The 16,684-nt window shown below is 51.5% G+C and overlaps 6 protein-coding genes across 6 annotated transcripts; 3 read left to right on the top strand and 3 right to left on the bottom strand.

Moving 5' to 3' along the window:
• The first annotated feature begins 40 nt into the window (after window positions 1–40).
• EDD37DRAFT_573718 (propionyl-CoA carboxylase beta chain) lies at window positions 41–2,106 on the top strand. The gene is made up of 2 exons (XM_062814370.1): window positions 41–1,342; window positions 1,390–2,106. The coding sequence occupies exons 1-2, from the start codon at window positions 331–333 to the stop codon at window positions 1,998–2,000; spliced, it is 1,623 nt and encodes a 540-aa protein (XP_062676359.1). The 5' UTR covers window positions 41–330; the 3' UTR covers window positions 2,001–2,106.
• EDD37DRAFT_619695 (acyl-CoA dehydrogenase/oxidase) lies at window positions 2,096–3,845 on the bottom strand. Its single transcript, XM_062815875.1, has 2 exons — window positions 3,061–3,845; window positions 2,096–3,000 (listed from the first exon to the last, which is right to left on the bottom strand). The coding sequence occupies exons 1-2, from the start codon at window positions 3,542–3,544 to the stop codon at window positions 2,135–2,137; spliced, it is 1,350 nt and encodes a 449-aa protein (XP_062676358.1). The 5' UTR covers window positions 3,545–3,845; the 3' UTR covers window positions 2,096–2,134.
• A 23-nt stretch (window positions 3,846–3,868) lies between these two features.
• On the bottom strand, window positions 3,869–6,649 carry EDD37DRAFT_619693 (pyruvate carboxylase subunit A). The gene has a single exon (XM_062815874.1). It carries the CDS (start codon window positions 6,560–6,562, stop codon window positions 4,184–4,186), a length of 2,379 nt encoding a protein of 792 aa, XP_062676357.1. The 5' UTR covers window positions 6,563–6,649; the 3' UTR covers window positions 3,869–4,183.
• An 839-nt stretch (window positions 6,650–7,488) lies between these two features.
• EDD37DRAFT_558113 (long-chain fatty-acid-CoA ligase) lies at window positions 7,489–9,393 on the top strand (the record flags this gene model as incomplete). The annotated part of the gene is given in 5 exon segments (XM_062813740.1): window positions 7,489–7,831; window positions 7,877–8,149; window positions 8,199–8,238; window positions 8,287–9,035; window positions 9,050–9,393. The coding sequence occupies 5 exon segments, from the start codon at window positions 7,489–7,491 to the stop codon at window positions 9,391–9,393; spliced, it is 1,749 nt and encodes a 582-aa protein (XP_062676356.1).
• A 1,650-nt stretch (window positions 9,394–11,043) lies between these two features.
• EDD37DRAFT_605315 (fungal-specific transcription factor domain-containing protein) lies at window positions 11,044–13,709 on the top strand (the record flags this gene model as incomplete). Its single annotated transcript, XM_062814809.1, has 7 exons — window positions 11,044–11,096; window positions 11,169–11,295; window positions 11,349–11,419; window positions 11,653–11,851; window positions 11,875–12,163; window positions 12,219–13,132; window positions 13,239–13,709. 7 exons carry the CDS (start codon window positions 11,044–11,046, stop codon window positions 13,707–13,709), a joined length of 2,124 nt encoding a protein of 707 aa, XP_062676355.1.
• Window positions 13,710–14,643: 934 nt separating this feature from the next.
• EDD37DRAFT_105427 (uncharacterized protein) lies at window positions 14,644–15,858 on the bottom strand. The gene has a single exon (XM_062809159.1). It carries the CDS (start codon window positions 15,577–15,579, stop codon window positions 14,923–14,925), a length of 657 nt encoding a protein of 218 aa, XP_062676354.1. The 5' UTR covers window positions 15,580–15,858; the 3' UTR covers window positions 14,644–14,922.
• Between the last annotated feature and the right edge of the window lie 826 nt (window positions 15,859–16,684).

Genomic DNA, 16,684 nt, shown 5'->3' with positions numbered 1-16,684 from the left:
CCCCTCACAGCTTCGCAACAGCATCAGAAGTCACATGTGCACCACTCGTGCATCCCATCTCAAGTCCCGTGCCATCCATCGCCAATACAGTCTAGTCTTCTTCTATTCTTTCGTGACATTTGACCCAGGCGGCCCCGGACCCGTCCCCGTTTGTGGGATGCCAGGGATCCCGAACCTTGTCTCTGAGCATTGGCCGCGGCTACCAATCTTTTGGAGATCAGCATCCTTGAGCGTCAATCGCTGCGTTCTCCCCCAAGTTCAGTCCAGCTTGCTCTTGCAGTAGTCAAGTGCACCATCATCACTGGTTCCATTTACTCCTGACTGTCAACCATGGGCGATATGAACGGCCTTCCGGTGTTTGAGTCGAACCTCAACCTTAGGGACGCGCAATATGAGCACAACAAAAAAGCATGGAGCTCAATAATGATAGAGTTTGAAGATAACTTGAAGAGAACAACATCAGAAGGCAGCAAACATTCTACAAGCAGACACCAGACGCGTGGACAACTGTTAGCGCGTGATCGAGTGGCTTTGTTGTTGGATCCTGGCTCTTCTTTTCTTGAGCTGGGCTCATTTGCAGGCTTCGGCCTTGAGGATTCGAGTCCTTGTGCCAGTCTGCTCGCTGGTATTGGCGTTGTGAGTGGTCGACAATGTCTCGTGCAGTCTCACATACCCACACAGAGCGGCGGCGCGTGGAACGAGTTCACCGTGGTCAAGCAGAATCGGATGACAGAGATCGCCAATGAGAACGACTTGCCCATAGTTGCCCTTGTCCAATCGGCCGGAGTGTTCCTGCCTCAGCAGTTTCGCGTCTTCCACAAGGGTGGCCAACTATTCAGAGATCTAGCTGTAAGGAGTCAGCAACGCAAGCCTTCATGTGCAGTGGTGTTTGGCTCATCGACTGCTGGAGGCGCATACCACCCAGCACTGTCCGACTACACCATTTTTGTGGAAGATCAAGCACAGGTGTTCTTGGGCGGTCCCCCTCTGGTTAAGATGGCTACTGGTGAGGTGATTGATGCTGAGGAGCTTGGAGGCGCCCGTGTCCATGCCACTGTCACGGGTTTAGCGGACCAGATGGCTACTGACGAGTTTGATGCCATTCGCAAGGCACGGGAGTGGGTTGCGACACTAAACAATCCTCGACAAACCATAGAGCAACTCTGGCGGACACTGCCTCCCCGATATCCTATCGACGATATCTTCGCCTTGGTGAACCCGGATATACGCAAGCCTTTCGATATGCGAGAAGTCGTTCTTCGTCTCGTGGACGATTCGCGGCTGTCAATATTCAAGCCAGAATACGGCCGCAATTTGCTAACTGCCTGGTCTAAGATTATGGGTATGCCAGGCTCTCTGAATGTGAAGAAGCAGACTGACATTGATTAGGTCTTCCCGTGGGCATTATAGGCAACCAAACACCGATCATCAACCCAGACGAAGCATCAAAAGGTGCGCAATTTGTTCGCATGTGTAATCAGCAAAATCTGCCAATCATCTTTCTGCACAACGTTACTGGGTTCATGGTCGGGTCAAAAGCAGAACACGCTGCAATAATCAAAAAGGGAGCGCAAATGGTATCTGCCGTCAGTTGCTCGACTGTGCCACATATCTCACTCATTCTCGGGGCATCTTACGGGGCCGGCAACTATGCCATGTGTGGAAGATCCTATAAACCAAGATTTTTGTTCAGCTGGCCCATTGGCAGATGCAGTGTAATGGGCCCTGATCAGCTTTCTGGAGTTATGGAGCAGGTGGAAATCAACAGTGCTAGGAGCAAAGGCATAACGTTGAAGCAAGAAGATATCAAGGACCGCGTACAAGGTTTCAGAGACAGCGTCCAGCGAGACAGTAGCTGCTACCGGACCAGCGCTCACCTCCTCGACGATGGGGTGATCGATCCACAAGATACTCGAGACGTGCTTGGGATGTGTCTTGAGATTGTCCAGAGTCCTTCCGTAGAAGGCAGTGTAGGCCACAGGGCCTTGGCAAGGATATGAGCTACGATATTTGCAGGTATCAATCTAGATGGGACTTAGGTACGGCGTTAGCGTAGCACAGATTACGAATCTCAGGCTCGTCCGATAGTCGAGAATTAAAGTGCGAATGTTTTGCTCAGAAGAATGCTAAAGGTTTACAAGCGGCTTGTCCGTCGAGCCAATGTTTCCAGCTCTTTTCTTTCCAGCTTGACAGCAAGCTCGGATAAGATTTCCTCACTTCCACCGCCAACGACCATCACTCGCACATCACGGCTTATCTGCTCGATCCTTGCACCTTTGCCGGTCCTCGAATAGCCTGCGCCACCCAGTATCTGCTGAGCTTCTCGATTGACTTGTTCCAACGCACGACCCGCAGCGGTCTTCAGAGTGGCAATCATCCCACCGAGATTGAGGTCGACTTGATGAGCTGTCGTCTCAGCACCAAGAAGGACACTGCCGCCTTGTCTTTTGAGCCCTTTTCTCTTTCTTTCGTGCTCTGTCATGTACACCAAGGACTCCATATAAGCGTGTACAGGCTCTATGGCACGGCCGAAGCCTGCGACTTTTGCAAGGATAACTTGGTTCGTAATCAAGGCCTTGCCGAAAGTCTCCCGCCGAATAGCATAGGCATATGCATCCTCTGCGCAAACTCTAGCCATGCGAAGCGAAGTGCAAGCCAACCATAGCCTCTCATGGTTGAAGTTCGACATGACGATGTCGAAACCTCGATTCTCTGCTCCAAGCAGGTTCGCTATGGGGACCTCGACGTCGTCGAATTCGATGTAGGTCGATCCACTCGCGCTGACCCCTGAATTCTCAATCTTCCTGCAGGTTACTCCTCTCACCTTCAGCGGGATGATCAGGGCAGATATACCATTGCGACCCTCGCCACCTGTTCTGACAGCAGCCGTGCAATAGTCGGCGAATATACCATTAGTGATCCACTTCTTCGACCCGTTGACGAGATAAACATCGCCCTTGCGTTCGGCTGTGGTAAGTATACCGGCCACGTCCGATCCAGCTGTACAACAACCCGTCAGTGAACAAGGTCAGGGTACTGGCAAATATAGCGTTGACTGACCATCAGGTTCCGTAACTCCTAGGCAGAATCGACTCTTTCCAGCCAGCATATCTGGCAAAAATCTCTTCTTCTGCTCATCACTGCCAAAGTTGATCAATGGTGGCGCTCCTATGGAATTCCCGCAACTCAATGCCCAGATGATACCAAGATATCCGCATCTGGCGATCTCGTCGATTATGATCAGGTCATGGAAGCCATCCCATTCGTCTGGCTTGACGTTCCCTGGGAGCCTCTGGCCCGAGGCTTTGATTTGTTCCACAGCTAGAGGATACACCGAAACTGCCATATACCCAAGCCTGGCATGATTGAGAAAAACATCGTGGGGCACAGAACCTTGTCTTTCCCACTCTTCACAGAACGGTGTGATGTTAGTTGAGACGTATTCTCGTGCTTCGCGCTGAACCGCTCTGTGTGAATTTGTGTAATATGGGCTGACATTGCGACTGATCCACGCAGGATCGGCATATGGTGCTGTTGTCGTCATTTCCTTGTGGCTTGATGTTGTTCTTCTGTAGGTATGATGTAGATCACTCCTTTCGAGTCCGCCAGCTACAGTCGGCGGGTACACAGTCAGACTTCGTGCAGAGGTTCGGAAGTCACAATGCCTTGGAGACCGATCTGAAGCGAGAGAGCATGTCGGATCGCTTTTGTTGGCTTGTGCGGCCTTGTAGCAGATGTGCAGCTGGAGTCCAATCAACCCGACCAATAGGAACGTACCCACTTGGACCGGTGCAAACTCGGATTCATCTAGGCATTATGCTTTCGTGGTGAGGTGCGCTTCGCCCACGGAGGCGGGCCGCGCTTTCGTGGATACTGCGGGCGGCATACTCCACGGTCATACGTTCAGCGAAGGCTCGAACATTTTCGGAGACATTTGGGGGACTTGACGACTGTGATGATTGAATGGACTGTGAACATAATAGCAAACAAGGATGCGTAGAGAAACTTGCTTCAGTCAATTCGTAGAAGAGTCTTTGATCTTTAATCATCTCACACAACACTTTCGTAAATGGGACTCGCAATGAGACCGGACAGCGCTTAATAAACCATCGCCGTAGAATGCAATGCAGACAGTGTGTTTGGTTCTACAATACAAACAGTATAAATGCTTGCTTCGCGGCATCTATTCCACCCAACAGAGCACCTTGCCATCATCCACCGCGTCACCCTCTTTGATGCTTGTTTGGAAGGTGCCCTCCGCAGCGATGGATATGTTCGTCTCCATTTTCATACTCTCAATTACCATCACGACCTCACCCGCTTTCACCTGGTCTCCTTTCTGCTTCAGCACCGACAAAACCTTACACGGCATGGGTGCTTTCACAGTTTTGGACGCAGCCGAACCCACCGTGCTGGCAACCTCTTCGCGTAAAGACTCGTGATATGACAGCAGACTGTGAGCTTCGTACTCAATATATGTGCCTAGTGCAGGGAGATGGCAAAGAATCCGTTGTGCTTCGGCCTTGGACGAGCTTCTCTCGTAGGTACTGCTTGCGTTTGTGGCTATGAAGGCGTGGATCTTTGACTGATCGATGACAAGCTCGGCGGATGCGGTTCGCCATGAGCCTACGTCTTGGTTGCTCAAGGACTGCCACTGGCGAAGGCAAACTTCGTGAGTAGGTGCCCTGGTGACCGCTCCATTTCTCAGTAGATTGCTGACGGCATTGTATTGCCGAGAGACTTCATGTGCCGCCGAATTCTTTGCTGTACTTTTCTGTTCCGTAGAGTCCTCATTCGTGGTCATGGGTATCAGAGATACAGTGTACGTCGATGCGGACCTTGTCTGCGAAGCGTTCCACACAGATAGTACTGGTTGTTGCGCCAACGTCGCATCTACAACTTTCGTTATCGTGGTGTCCAGATTGACCGGATCGAAGTGTTGCGTCCTAAAGGCCCGACGAGTGTGCTTGAACGGCTTGTTGGTGCTTCTGTTGCCATATCCTTCGCGCAAGACCAAGCCTGGTACGACTGACAAGATCGAAAATATCTCCTTCAATCGACTTGAGTAAGGATTTCTAAGCAAGTCTGCCAAATGCGTCGGGATTAGAGATGTTGTATACGCCGGGTTCTGGAAGCTGTCGTGCAGCAAGCAACTCTGTAAGAAGAGCTGATTAGTCCTCACACCGGCGCACACCGTATTGGCCATCACTTTGGACATTTTCGCAATCGCTAGTTGTCTCGTGGGAGCCCATACCACGATCTTTGCGATCATTGGATCAAAGTAGATTGAGATCGTTGCTCCACTTTGGACGGCCGTCTCGTAGCGGACATCTCGCGCAGTGCTGTGCGTCGCCTCTCTCCAAAGCTGTATCGTGCCATTTTCGGGCCTGAAGTCCCGTCCGGGATCTTCAGCACATAGCCGGCACTCGATGGCGTGGCCTTGCTGAGGAATCTGGTCAAGATTCCGCAGGTCCTTGAACTTTCCACCAGCAGCAGCGTACAACTGTAAAGCAACCACATCCAAGCCGGTGACTTCCTCCGTGATCGGATGTTCAACTTGCAATCTTGTGTTCACCTCGAGGAAGTAGAAGCTTGAGTCTCGAATATCAACGACAAACTCGACAGTACCCGCGCCCTCATAATGCAAAAGCTCGCCGATTCGGACCGCCGCGGCACTCATCTCTTTTCGTATCTGGGGTGTCAAGAAAGGCGAAGGCGTCTCTTCAATGACCTTCTGATGTCGTCTTTGCACAGAACACTCCCTCTCCCATAGTGAGAGTACATTCCCATGGCTATCTCCTACAATCTGGATCTCAATGTGCTTCGCCTCTTCGATGTACTTTTCCAGGATACAGTCACTCGAGCCAAATGAGCGTTGGGCTTCCGACTGTGCCCGTAAAAGCTCGTCTTTCAGTTTTGATCGCTCGCGCACAATGCGCATACCTTTGCCGCCGCCGCCTGCGGATGCCTTGAGCATGACAGGGAAGCCGATAGCCTCTGCCGCAGTCTCAAGGTCTGCACTGTTTTGGCTAGATCCAGTAAACCCTGGTATCAAGGGTATTCTGGGCTCGTTTTTCCTCAGATAGTCCTTTGAGTTCCGCTTGTCGCCTAGTGTAGACATTGCTTGAGCACTTGGCCCAACGAAGATGAGTCCAGCGGCACGTATTGCTTCGGCAAAGGTTGAGTTTTCGCTGAGATAGCCATATCCAGGATGGACAGCGTCCGCCTTCACTGATCGTGCGACATCGACAAGGAGCTGTACGTTCAAGAAAGGGTTGCCCCCGGCCTGACTGATGCTACCAAGGCTTATCGCTTCGTCAGCTTCGGAGATGTGGCGGGATGTGGCATCCTCTTCGGCGTAGACGGCTATGGATGTCAAATCTAATTTGCGACATGTAGCAATTATGCGACATGCAATCTCGCCGCGGTTGGCTATGAGGACTCTGTTGATGGTCTGGCTGCCGCTGCCTGATGGTAACTGTGCCACGAAGAGGGGAGGGCGTGAATGAGATGCAGAGATTCTTCGAGCATCCGGCGAAGAACGTTGTCCTGTTCGGGCCATTTTGTCTTGTGTGATCTGATTATCTTTGTGAAGAAGCAATCCTCACTTTCATGATTGAATAAAAGCCATCTGCGGGGATGTTAGCTGTTAAGGTGCGGTACACTTTGCTCCCACTCGTTTTTGCGGCCGGTCTTTGATAGGCTCGCCAGGTGCAAGCCCAGCACGGGACACAAACCGCGCAACGCGGCCCGAAGACGCAGCCCGTGTACCGAATGCCTCAGCGGCAGCTTGAACGCCAAAGACTCCCAAGGTGACAAATTTTAACGGAGCAGGAATTCGAGAGGCTTGTTTGTCCTGCCAATTGGGCTATATGATCCCACCAGCAGCAAGGTACCCTGTCGGGTGCACCTGTGCCTCGTATGGCCTTGCATCACGCGTAGCCTTGGAAGATACACTTTCCATCTTACCACAGTTTGGCATTCTGATTATATGTCGAAATGCACTGCATTTTGTATCAAGCCGTGGCCACAGGCATTTTTGGGCTCTGCGAAAGCACGTTTCATGCAAAAGTGCATAAGGACCGAAAGTGAACTCCATGTGCCAATGAGATCTTGCACATGTAGCGAGCCGGTACAAGTCCAGCATAGTCCTTTCCCTTCAAAACAGGGTGGGTGAGGATGAACTAGGCTCTAAGCAATCCATTCACGTTCTTTGAACCTCTCCTCTCACGATCAGGGGCAAGTCATGCCCGATCTGGCTATGGGTCCGTTCCCACCAGCGTGATGGACATCCACGGCCCGCAGCCGCCAGCCAGGAAAGACTGAGCAAGACCTTAGACCTGGGGCTTCTGTGGGGTGGTGACCATAAGAGTCAACCTAAGCTTCACAGTAGATGCAGTCATTAACATGGCGGATGTGCTATCAAATGCTTCAACCAATGCGATCATATCCAGCGACATGGGCAACAAGACAGAGCTGACAACACCTATGCCATCGATCGTCCGTGGTCCACGAAGTCCAGTCCTCTGTACTCAGACACTAGGCGAGCTCATTGAAGCGCAAGCCCATAGAAATAGTTCTCGTACTGGCGCTTCATTCCCATGGCAACATCACTCACTCTCATACCAACAATTCGCGGATAGAAGCAAGCTTCTTGCAAAGTCGATGCTCGAAGCTGGCTTGCAACATGGAGACTGCATTGGAATCATGGCAGGCAATTGCTATCAATATATTGAGGTGTTTCTTGGTGCTGCCAGGATTGGCTGCCCGCTTGTGGTATTCAACAACACATATTCAGCAGAGGAATTGTGCTCAGCCCTCTCAGTCAGCTGTGAGTAGGAAGACCTGCAAGAGACCATACGAACTAACCCAGCAGGTTGCAAACTTCTTTTCCTTGCATCGAACATTGGGCTCAAATCACTTGAAAGCCATATACAGGCCGTAGGCACACGGCCTGAAGAATTGCCGCACCTCAAGCGAATCGTTCAGCTGTCTCGCAAAACGATGAACATCCCATCGAATGTCGAGATCATGCCCTACTCGGCTTTTGTCAGCAACGATCATTCGGCCTCCATAAATGATGCCACGTTGCGGAGGGCGGAGTGCAAAGTGCGCAATACTGATGTTCTCAATCTGCAGTTCACCTCAGGTGAGTAATGAATGACAGCATCGTAATGCATAAGCTAAGCGTTTGATAGGAACAACGGGTGCCCCCAAAGCTGCTATGCTTACTCATTTGTAAGTGGGACTGTTAGAAGGCTGGACTCTGCTGATCACAGAACGCAGCAACCTCATTAACAATGCCCTGCTCTTCGGGTCCGGATTGAGGTTGACCGATAAGGACATTGTCTGCTGCCCGCCTCCTCTCTTCCATTGCTTCGGTCTCGTCATGGGCTTCCTCGGTGCCTTCACTCATTCCAGCAGCATCGTCTTCCCATGTGACCAATTCGATGCGAATTTAGTGCTTGACGCCGTATCCGAAGCGAAGTGTACTGTCATACTCGGCGTGCCAACCATGTTCATCGCGCAGATGGAAGCGAACAAGCGCAAAGGCTATCGGCTTGATACTCTTCGACTCGGTGTTGGCGCCGGCTCTACTGTCCCAGCACCATTGATGAGAGATCTGCGTCAGAAAATGGGGATTGAAACGATGCTGATCGCCTACGGGATGACAGAAACAAGCCCAGTCTCCTTCATGACTTCAATCGAAGACGACGATGAACGACGGGCTACAACTGTTGGTCGGATTCAACCCCATACGTTGGCGAAGGTCGTCGACAGTGAAGGCAACATATTGCCACGGGGAGTACCTGGCGAGCTTTGTGTTGGCGGATATCTCCTGCAAAAGGGGTACTGGCAGAATGAGGCAAAGACCGCCGAGGTCATGAAACTGGACGATGCTGGCATCAGGTGGGTGTACACGGGCGACGAATGTGTGATAACAGCGGATGAGTATTGCGTGGTGACCGGGCGCATTAAGGATCTCATCATCAGAGGCAGGTCTCCGGAACATTATGATAGCTTGATACTGACGAGTCTGTGTCAACAGGAGGTGAGAACATATCCCCTGTGCAGGTGGAAGACCGCCTGCTCGAACACAAGTCGATTGCAGATGCATGTGTGGTCTCGATCAAGGATTCGAAATATGGTGAAGTGGTTGGCTGTTTTTTGAGGTTGGAGGAGAACTCCAGCAAGCCTTCCAACGCAGAAGTCAACCAGTGGGTTCGACAACGTCTCGGTTCGCATAAAGCACCGCAACATGTGTTTTGGATCGGAGATCCAGGTGTGGGACTGGACTATCCCAAGACAGGGAGTGGAAAGATTCAAAAGCACATTCTTCGAACCGTGGGTGATAAGCTGGTTGCAGGTATGCAGGTCAAGCCCAAGCTTTGATCGTTATAGATCATTACGTCGGTGGTTCAGCATTTTCACTTTCCGGAGCGGAGTAGCGAACTGCGTCAATGGAGTTGGTTTGCTTGCTGGAGTCATTACCCAGGCCCAAATTCTGAACACGATGCATGTCGACATAAGGACACGACTGCACGAACATGTGGGAGTTGCCTGTCACGCTCTGCCTCTTACCAGTGAGCTGCCTTTGCATCGTCAGGTGTACCGATCAGGCAGGTTACCGAGTCGCGAGGCCTTATGTCCGCCCTCATACGCTCCAGACTCCTCACGAGTTGGACGTACAGTGTTTCAATATTCAACGCCTTTGAGGTCGTGATATCGCCTAGCAAGAATCCCTTGGAGGTGCTCAGACAGGCAATCTTTGTCACGTCAGCCTGGATGCAACGAATGTGACTCGATTCACAGAGGTCTTCGCGCAGTTGACTGCTATCGACATGACTTGAACTGAACGTTGGAAAAACGGCTGGCTGCATTGATTGTACCGTAAGTAAAAACCCGGCCCGAACGCCGCCCCCACGATAACGACCTGGGCCATTGTTATTGTAGCCGTCTTGCCGTCCCCACCTCCACATCCCAGATTTGGAGAAGGGACTTTGGGAACCTTCACAATGGGTTCAGCCTCATTCCCAGTTGGTCAGCAAACACGAAGCTTGAGACTTCTTCTTGTTTGAGTGCGCCGACATCAATTCGGGTACACCTGCGAACAGCATGCCGGAGCCCTTACAGCGTCGTGAGACTCATACAGGCCGGCTTTGCGAGCGTGACTGAAGGTTCCAGCAGGACAAACAGCAAATGCGTGGTCGGAAACGCTTGCAGCTAGCGATCACAATGCCTTGCCTCGACGTAGATCGCTATGAAATCAGCCTGGACGACCTGGCATCCTAAACATCATGAGTCCGCGACACCCCGAGGCACATGTCCACGGCCAGCGACGCAGGATTGTAGGTGATCATCGCGTGCATTCACAGTTCAGCTTTGCGAGTCGGCGACCTTGCGCTGTATGTGATACCCGAGGAGCGGCCATGGCAGTCTGGCCACAGTTGAATGAATGCCTAATTGTCAGCATGAAGGCTCACTAGGCCTGCCTTGCAAGCGCGCAAAATCATTATCTTAAGAAGGCATCGAGAGCGATAGATTTGCTGCTTCAATGCAAGATAGCCTGTAAACATAGTAGACAAGCTTGACGGTGGTGACCGAGGCCAGGTTGAAAGCGAAAAGAGGGTGGTAATAAGTAGAATTGTTCACTTGAATTCAGAAACTCGGTTTGGCGTTAGATCTTATAGGCTGTGCCTCGGTGCCCGAAGATCTGGAATCGGTTGTGGAAAATGATGGGCATCATCTTCATAGCCTAGCCACGCCTAAGTTAGGGCCTCGCCTAGCCGACTTCAGGGACCCTGGGAGCGTACGACAAGCGCCCATAATGTGAACCCCAAACCCCGCATTATCCCGTTTATAGTACCTGATCCAGCTTCTGCCCCTCCTTCAAATTGACCGTTGCGAAGCTGTTTCTGACACTTGAACATCTACATGTCCAAATCCAACAAGGTTCCAACCATCCCCACGGCGAATGTCAGATCAGAGCGTCTGGCTTACTGACATACCTCTTCTTCAAATAAACCTATGCGGACATGCAACATGAACGACCAACGCGAAGCGAAGCGTGCCCGCCAGGCTTGCATTCAATGTCGGTGAGTAATTTGCATCTTTCCTCTGCTCCTACTGTGCCCCATGTCTAAGATCCGGACTAACGATGGACCCAGACGTAAGAAAACGCGATGCTCCGGTGAGAAACCAGTCTGCGCATTCTGCGCGAGGCTGAAGCAGGATTGTCGATGGGACGATAGTTCCATGTGCGATCATTCTCATATTATGCCAAACGCTGTCCAGGTACGCTCGTACCATGATCGCATCCCGTGGCTCGCTGACTGAAGCACCCGCAGGATGCCAATTTGGCCGCACGAGTGGCCTTGTTGGAGTCCAAGTTGAGCCTCCTCAACGGAGATCCTGCTGAGTAAGTAGTATGTCTGCAATCGCAATGCTTCCAGAAGTTTCTGCTCTCCGCTTCATGCTGGCACTATCACCACGATTTCCGGCACCACAATCATACATCCTCCGAAGGACGCGCAAGTCGCGAGATCGACCGACTGGTGGGAGGCTCAAGAGGCCTCACTCATTGTGTCCCTGAGGATCGGACTCGCTCAATTGTTTTGTACTTTGGAACGAGCTGCTGACCTTTCTTAGCAGCGCCTCGTTCCCGGTCGACCATCATGCCGACACATTGTCCCGGAAGCGAAGGACTTCCACGCGGGACCAAGCGTCTGTGTCTGAAGGATCTCCAAACAGCCAGATGGGCTCGGAAACATCAAGGCTCGTGATTCGGACTGTTTCATTACCACAATACTCTAACCTTACTACAGGAGACCGGCCCAGCTACCTCCAGAAGGTATGATTCGTTCTGTGCTGCAGACATACTTCATTCACTGCCATAACCAACCATACGCTTTTTTCCGACCGGAGTACTTTTATTGGAAGTTCAACCGAGGAGAAGTGCCCGATTACCTTTTGATGGCCATGCTTGCTTTGGCTGCACGCTTCTCAAGCGAGCCATTCTTCGAAAGCAAGAATGTCGAAGCCATCGAGACCTATTCTCGTACCGCCTGGAATGAGATCTTTGAGAAATCCTTTTCCGAAGACTTCAACTTGGATATTCACGCAGTGCAGGCAACGAACCTGTTAGCAATCGTTGATTTCACTGGTATGCGTTGAGAATTGGAGACAAGCTGAACAGCTACTGACAATGGATGACCCAGACGGCCGAACCAAGCTTGGCTGGCAGAAAGTAGGGCTTGCTGTCCGCTTTGCCCAAAGTCTACAACTTGGTGCAGATGTCAATGCCGACATCACGGCCGAAGAACGCGACGAGAGATTCCTGACTTTCTGGTCCACCTATATCTTGGACCGACTGGTGTCTTGCAGCTCTCATCGCGCGCCCACGATATCTGATAGTGATATTGCCCTTCAACTACCTTCCGATACACCTCGTACCGATGAAGTCGGATCGCCTTTAGTGCCGGTCTTAAGGACATTGAGCGACTTTTCCACCGGTGCAGCGGACCAAAATTTAGACTACTTTGCACAAACAGTGCTCATGGCCTCAGCATTGGGTCGGGTGCAGAGACACATTCTACAGCATCGAGGTTCAACGGACCCATTTCCTCCATGGGATTCTCGAAGCGATTTCGCAAATATCAACAGCATGCTACTTAACTTCGAAGCACAATCTGACATCACTCGGCTCTCATTTTCCACCACAATTGCACAGTTCGTCAGCCCGGACGGCACTCGAGATCATCCGGGGGCCGGACATTTGATCTTCGCCAATATGCTCTACCACATGAATCAATGCCTTTTGCACCATCCGTTCTTGCTTCGGAAACGTCTCGAAGCCTGCAAGGCCAAAGTATCACTTACTTTCCGTGGAGAGGCTTTGCGGCGCGGTCTGGAGCACGCAAATCAGCTCACGGTCGTGCTTCGCACGGCGCAAAAGCAGGGATTTACCATAGGCAGCTTTTTCTCATACGCTATGATAGTGGCAGGCACTATTCATAAGCTCTTCACGCATCATGAAAACGAATGGACGAGGCACACAGCCCAGCAGCTTTACGAACAGTCGGTGGGATTCTTCGATGGAGGCAAGGCCACCTGGAATCATTTCATACCTATTGTATGTCTACCCTTGGCTTTGCCTTCGCAGCCCTTGTTCATCTTCTCGCCCACAGTCTGGCAACTGTTTTCTAGACTCCGAGATGCAGACTAACCTCGCGCCACAGGCGACTTCCCTCAAAACCTTCGAACCTGACCCGGCCTCAGCAAGAGACCTTGTAAGTTCCAGTACCGCAGACAACTATGTGCCGAACCCGACTCTCGACGTGCTATGGAAACTTCTTGATTACGGGTGGCTATCCGACGCCGCGAGGCCATCGATGCAGCGAGAGTCGGCAGAGCCACGCCCGTCTTTACCGACGCAGGATCAGGGATCGTGGGAATCAGGCGGTGCGGCCGCCTTACTGGAGGAGCCTCGAACAGCAAACGGCACGTCAAACATTGAAGACAGGTCATTTGATCTCCTCGAGGACTTCGACCCTGGCAAGCCTCTTGCGATCCACGGCGAAGTTTCGACCGATTTCATGGGCCTTCCTGACGCTTTGGGTGACCCCTGGCCTCAGCTTCTTGGCCCTGGCGATTTCTTTTCCCCGGACCTTCAGATTCTATCGCCTTGGTCTCAGCAAGTCGAAAGGTAGACGGAAGACTAAGCCCAGCGTGACTTGTCCAGGATCAGAGACTTGGCCTGGTTGATGCCTTGCAACATTTACAAAGCGGTCAAACGCAGATGTGGTCACGACTTTACGCATCGAGGTGGAGTGGTTGGTCCTTCCCCACCGGATGAGTCTTTGGCTCACTACTTGAGGCCTTCACAATTCAAAATGTTTCAATAAGTCTTCTAAGGTCTGAATGAGCATGCTCTTAAATGTTGCATGCCGATACGGTATTGAGGTTTTCCGCAAGTCGCCTGCCTGCCAACACACCTGCAGACATGCTACCGCCTCATCGGCTCTACAACTCCATGTCTGGCCTGTTTCTCTGCTCTCCTCTTGTTGACATGCTGCGAGGGTACTCCAGACCTCCCCTTCGCTTGCTCCTCGTGTTGTGTGGTCTCTTAAAGGAAGAAAGGTGCTATCTCTGAGGCATCATCAGCTCGACACTTGTCATGTGCGCTATGATGGGAGTACTTACGAGCAGCAGTACCAATGATTGTAGGCAGATTTTGCGAAGCCCAATGGGCGACATCGCCGACACAGCAGGAAGAGTCCGTAAGGCTACAATGCAACTGTGCTGGACATGGGACCATAATGGAAACAATTGCAATGGTCTAACAAGAGACGGACTGAGATTTTGAGAGTTGCAGGCGCAGACAGAGACAGAAGATGCCGAGGTTAAAGTGCAAAGTCGGTCAAACTGCCTAGTCGCGTCGCGTCATAGTCATGCTGCATATTCTGCATTCTTCCCGTCAACACTCAGCAGCATCATTCGTGACTGCGCAGGCAACGACTACGGACAACGTCTGCAGCAATGACCCACACAAGTTGATAATTGAGGGAACCTCTTCACTCGCCAATGAACATCCTCATTTCGAATTACCATCCTCGCCTCCTATCTATCGTACCATCCATCCTTACATGACTACTTCGAGCCACGCTGCGTGTGACGATCTTACTCCTCGGCTATGTGTGGGATCTAAGAGGAGGACGGGAGCCTTGGTCTGAAGTGTTATAAACAATGAGATGGTGCAATGCTTCTATCGTTATCGTTATGTGGACACACTTTGCGAGTCCAGCGGCCGCCCTTATCTAGCATCGGTCAAGCGACCTCTCAGCCAGCTGTGGTCATGACAAACCCATTCCTGCGCTATGTATTCAAGCTCTGAGCTCTCACATGAGTGACAAAACCCCATTACTATTCCACCGGGTGTGCTGTCTCCGAGAGCGGCGTGCTGTCCTGCAATGGCTCTCCTGTTGAATCGTCGGTGGGTAGTTCCTGCGAGGCAAAGGCAATGAAGACAGCCTCCCAATGTCCATCTGGGAACGCAAAGACCAAAGCACCGTCCGACCACACCGCATTGTCAAATTGTGGCAAGCTGCCCTGATTCATGTGGATGTCGTGTATGCCTGTTCCATAAGACGAGCCGAAGATATAGATGGTGGCCTTTTGCTGGATGGCATCTGTCAACACGGGTTCCAAGTCGTCGAGAATGTCGTTGTTGGGACCCGAGGCTTCGTAGGGAAGAATTGTGCCCTGGCTCAGGACCACCAGCTGAGGCTGTGTACGTGCAAAGTCGAGGGCCAAATCATTGGAACCATCGCTTGAGAGTGAGTTGAAGCCGGATTGGAGGTTTGGGAGGCTGCTGATGATGGGATGTGTGAAGGCCTTGTTGAACCAATAGACGAGGCGGGAATCAGTGTCGGTCGATTTGACATTGATGGCTGCACTGAGATTCTTGCTGCCTGAATCGTCTTGGAACTTCAGATTGATGTGAGGAGTCTTGTCTGAGGGGCCGTCGGCTTTGAATGAGATGGGTTGTGCAACCCAGACTCCGTAGTCCTTGATCGCCATGATGAGTAGTTATCAAATAAACCCGTGAACAAAGGGAGAAAGGGACAGATACGAAATCTGGAAGAGATGCTGGAGGGTCTGGGGACGGTCTCTGTCCTTTTTAATTGTTGAGAATGGGCACGTGGGCAAAATGAAGCTGAACAGTGAACAAAGAGAGAGATGCATGTTTGCATGTTGCATGCCCCGCTGTATCTCGGTGTCAATTGTGCAACAAAAGTGTCTCATGTCTTTCCACCACTCCTCCCACAGTGATTCGCACCTGCCAGCTGAGGTCAAGGCCAACATGACAGATCTAGCACGATCATCGGTCACCTTGAATGATTGGACATGGTATCAAGATGGTGAGGCTGTTCGCCCAAGATACGCAACTTGTCACAATTCTGCTGCAACGAAGGGTTCTTCTCTATTCAGCTTCGAATCATCTTGTCATTCTTGCAGTCGCATATGTTGATGACGTCGGGCACACGAGTCGTCGGAGCCTCCCATTGTGGATAACTAGCTTGATAGCTCGCAACTTGCCTTGGTCAATCATGTAAGGGAATTGTGGGTTGATGTTGATCAAGCTTCCATACGAAGCTTTTAAACAAGGCTTTTAGCATGTTACCAAGGAGGCTGTCTCGAATGCTTACCGTGGTAAATGTCCTCAAGGATCGAGCACCATTGGTTGACCCCGGACTCGTGCGGCATCTCTTTTTCCCATTGGACATGTACTGCATACTACTATGTACGTGCTTGACTACTCCCACGCACCTGATGGTGTGTAGGTACCTGCAGGCACAGTTACTTGTTACTGAAGACTGTCCTCGGACGACAATGGCCCCGCCCATGATGATGAACAGGGCGGTGCACAACATGATCGACGGTCCTTGAGTCGACCCCTTTCACGGCCCTCCAAGCAGAAGTCCAGACCAAGTTTCAACTGGATCACAAATGGGCCTTTCTTGACAACGATCATCGCCTGTTGTCCAGGTAACGTTTTTGACCACCTCCTGGTTTCCGACCCCCTCCTGGGGCTAATCGTGCTCGATTTTACGCACTCCTGCACCACCACCACTTAAGTATATGATATAGGATAAAACTGCCAGTTATTCTCGTCCTCGTAGCA

This window comes from Exophiala viscosa, assembly GCF_022695815.1.
Source record: "Exophiala viscosa unplaced genomic scaffold EDD37scaffold_1, whole genome shotgun sequence".
Lineage (NCBI taxonomy): Eukaryota > Fungi > Ascomycota > Eurotiomycetes > Chaetothyriales > Herpotrichiellaceae > Exophiala > Exophiala viscosa.
Note: the sequence above shows the minus strand (reverse complement) of the source record. Positions and strands in the feature narration are given on the sequence as shown.

Excerpts from the sequence above, each read along its gene's own strand:
- EDD37DRAFT_573718 (XM_062814370.1), top strand. The coding sequence starts at position 331 with ATGGGCGATATGAACGGCCTTCCGGTGTTTGAGTCGAACCTCAACCTT. Across the intron at positions 1,343-1,389 it reads TGCCTGGTCTAAGATTATGG|GTCTTCCCGTGGGCATTATA; the intron begins GTATGCCAGGCT and ends GACATTGATTAG.
- EDD37DRAFT_619695 (XM_062815875.1), bottom strand. The coding sequence starts at position 3,544 with ATGACGACAACAGCACCATATGCCGATCCTGCGTGGATCAGTCGCAAT. Across the intron at positions 3,001-3,060 it reads AGGAGTTACGGAACCTGATG|CTGGATCGGACGTGGCCGGT; the intron begins GTCAGTCAACGC and ends GTTGTTGTACAG.
- EDD37DRAFT_619693 (XM_062815874.1), bottom strand. The coding sequence starts at position 6,562 with ATGGCCCGAACAGGACAACGTTCTTCGCCGGATGCTCGAAGAATCTCT.
- EDD37DRAFT_105427 (XM_062809159.1), bottom strand. The coding sequence starts at position 15,579 with ATGGCGATCAAGGACTACGGAGTCTGGGTTGCACAACCCATCTCATTC.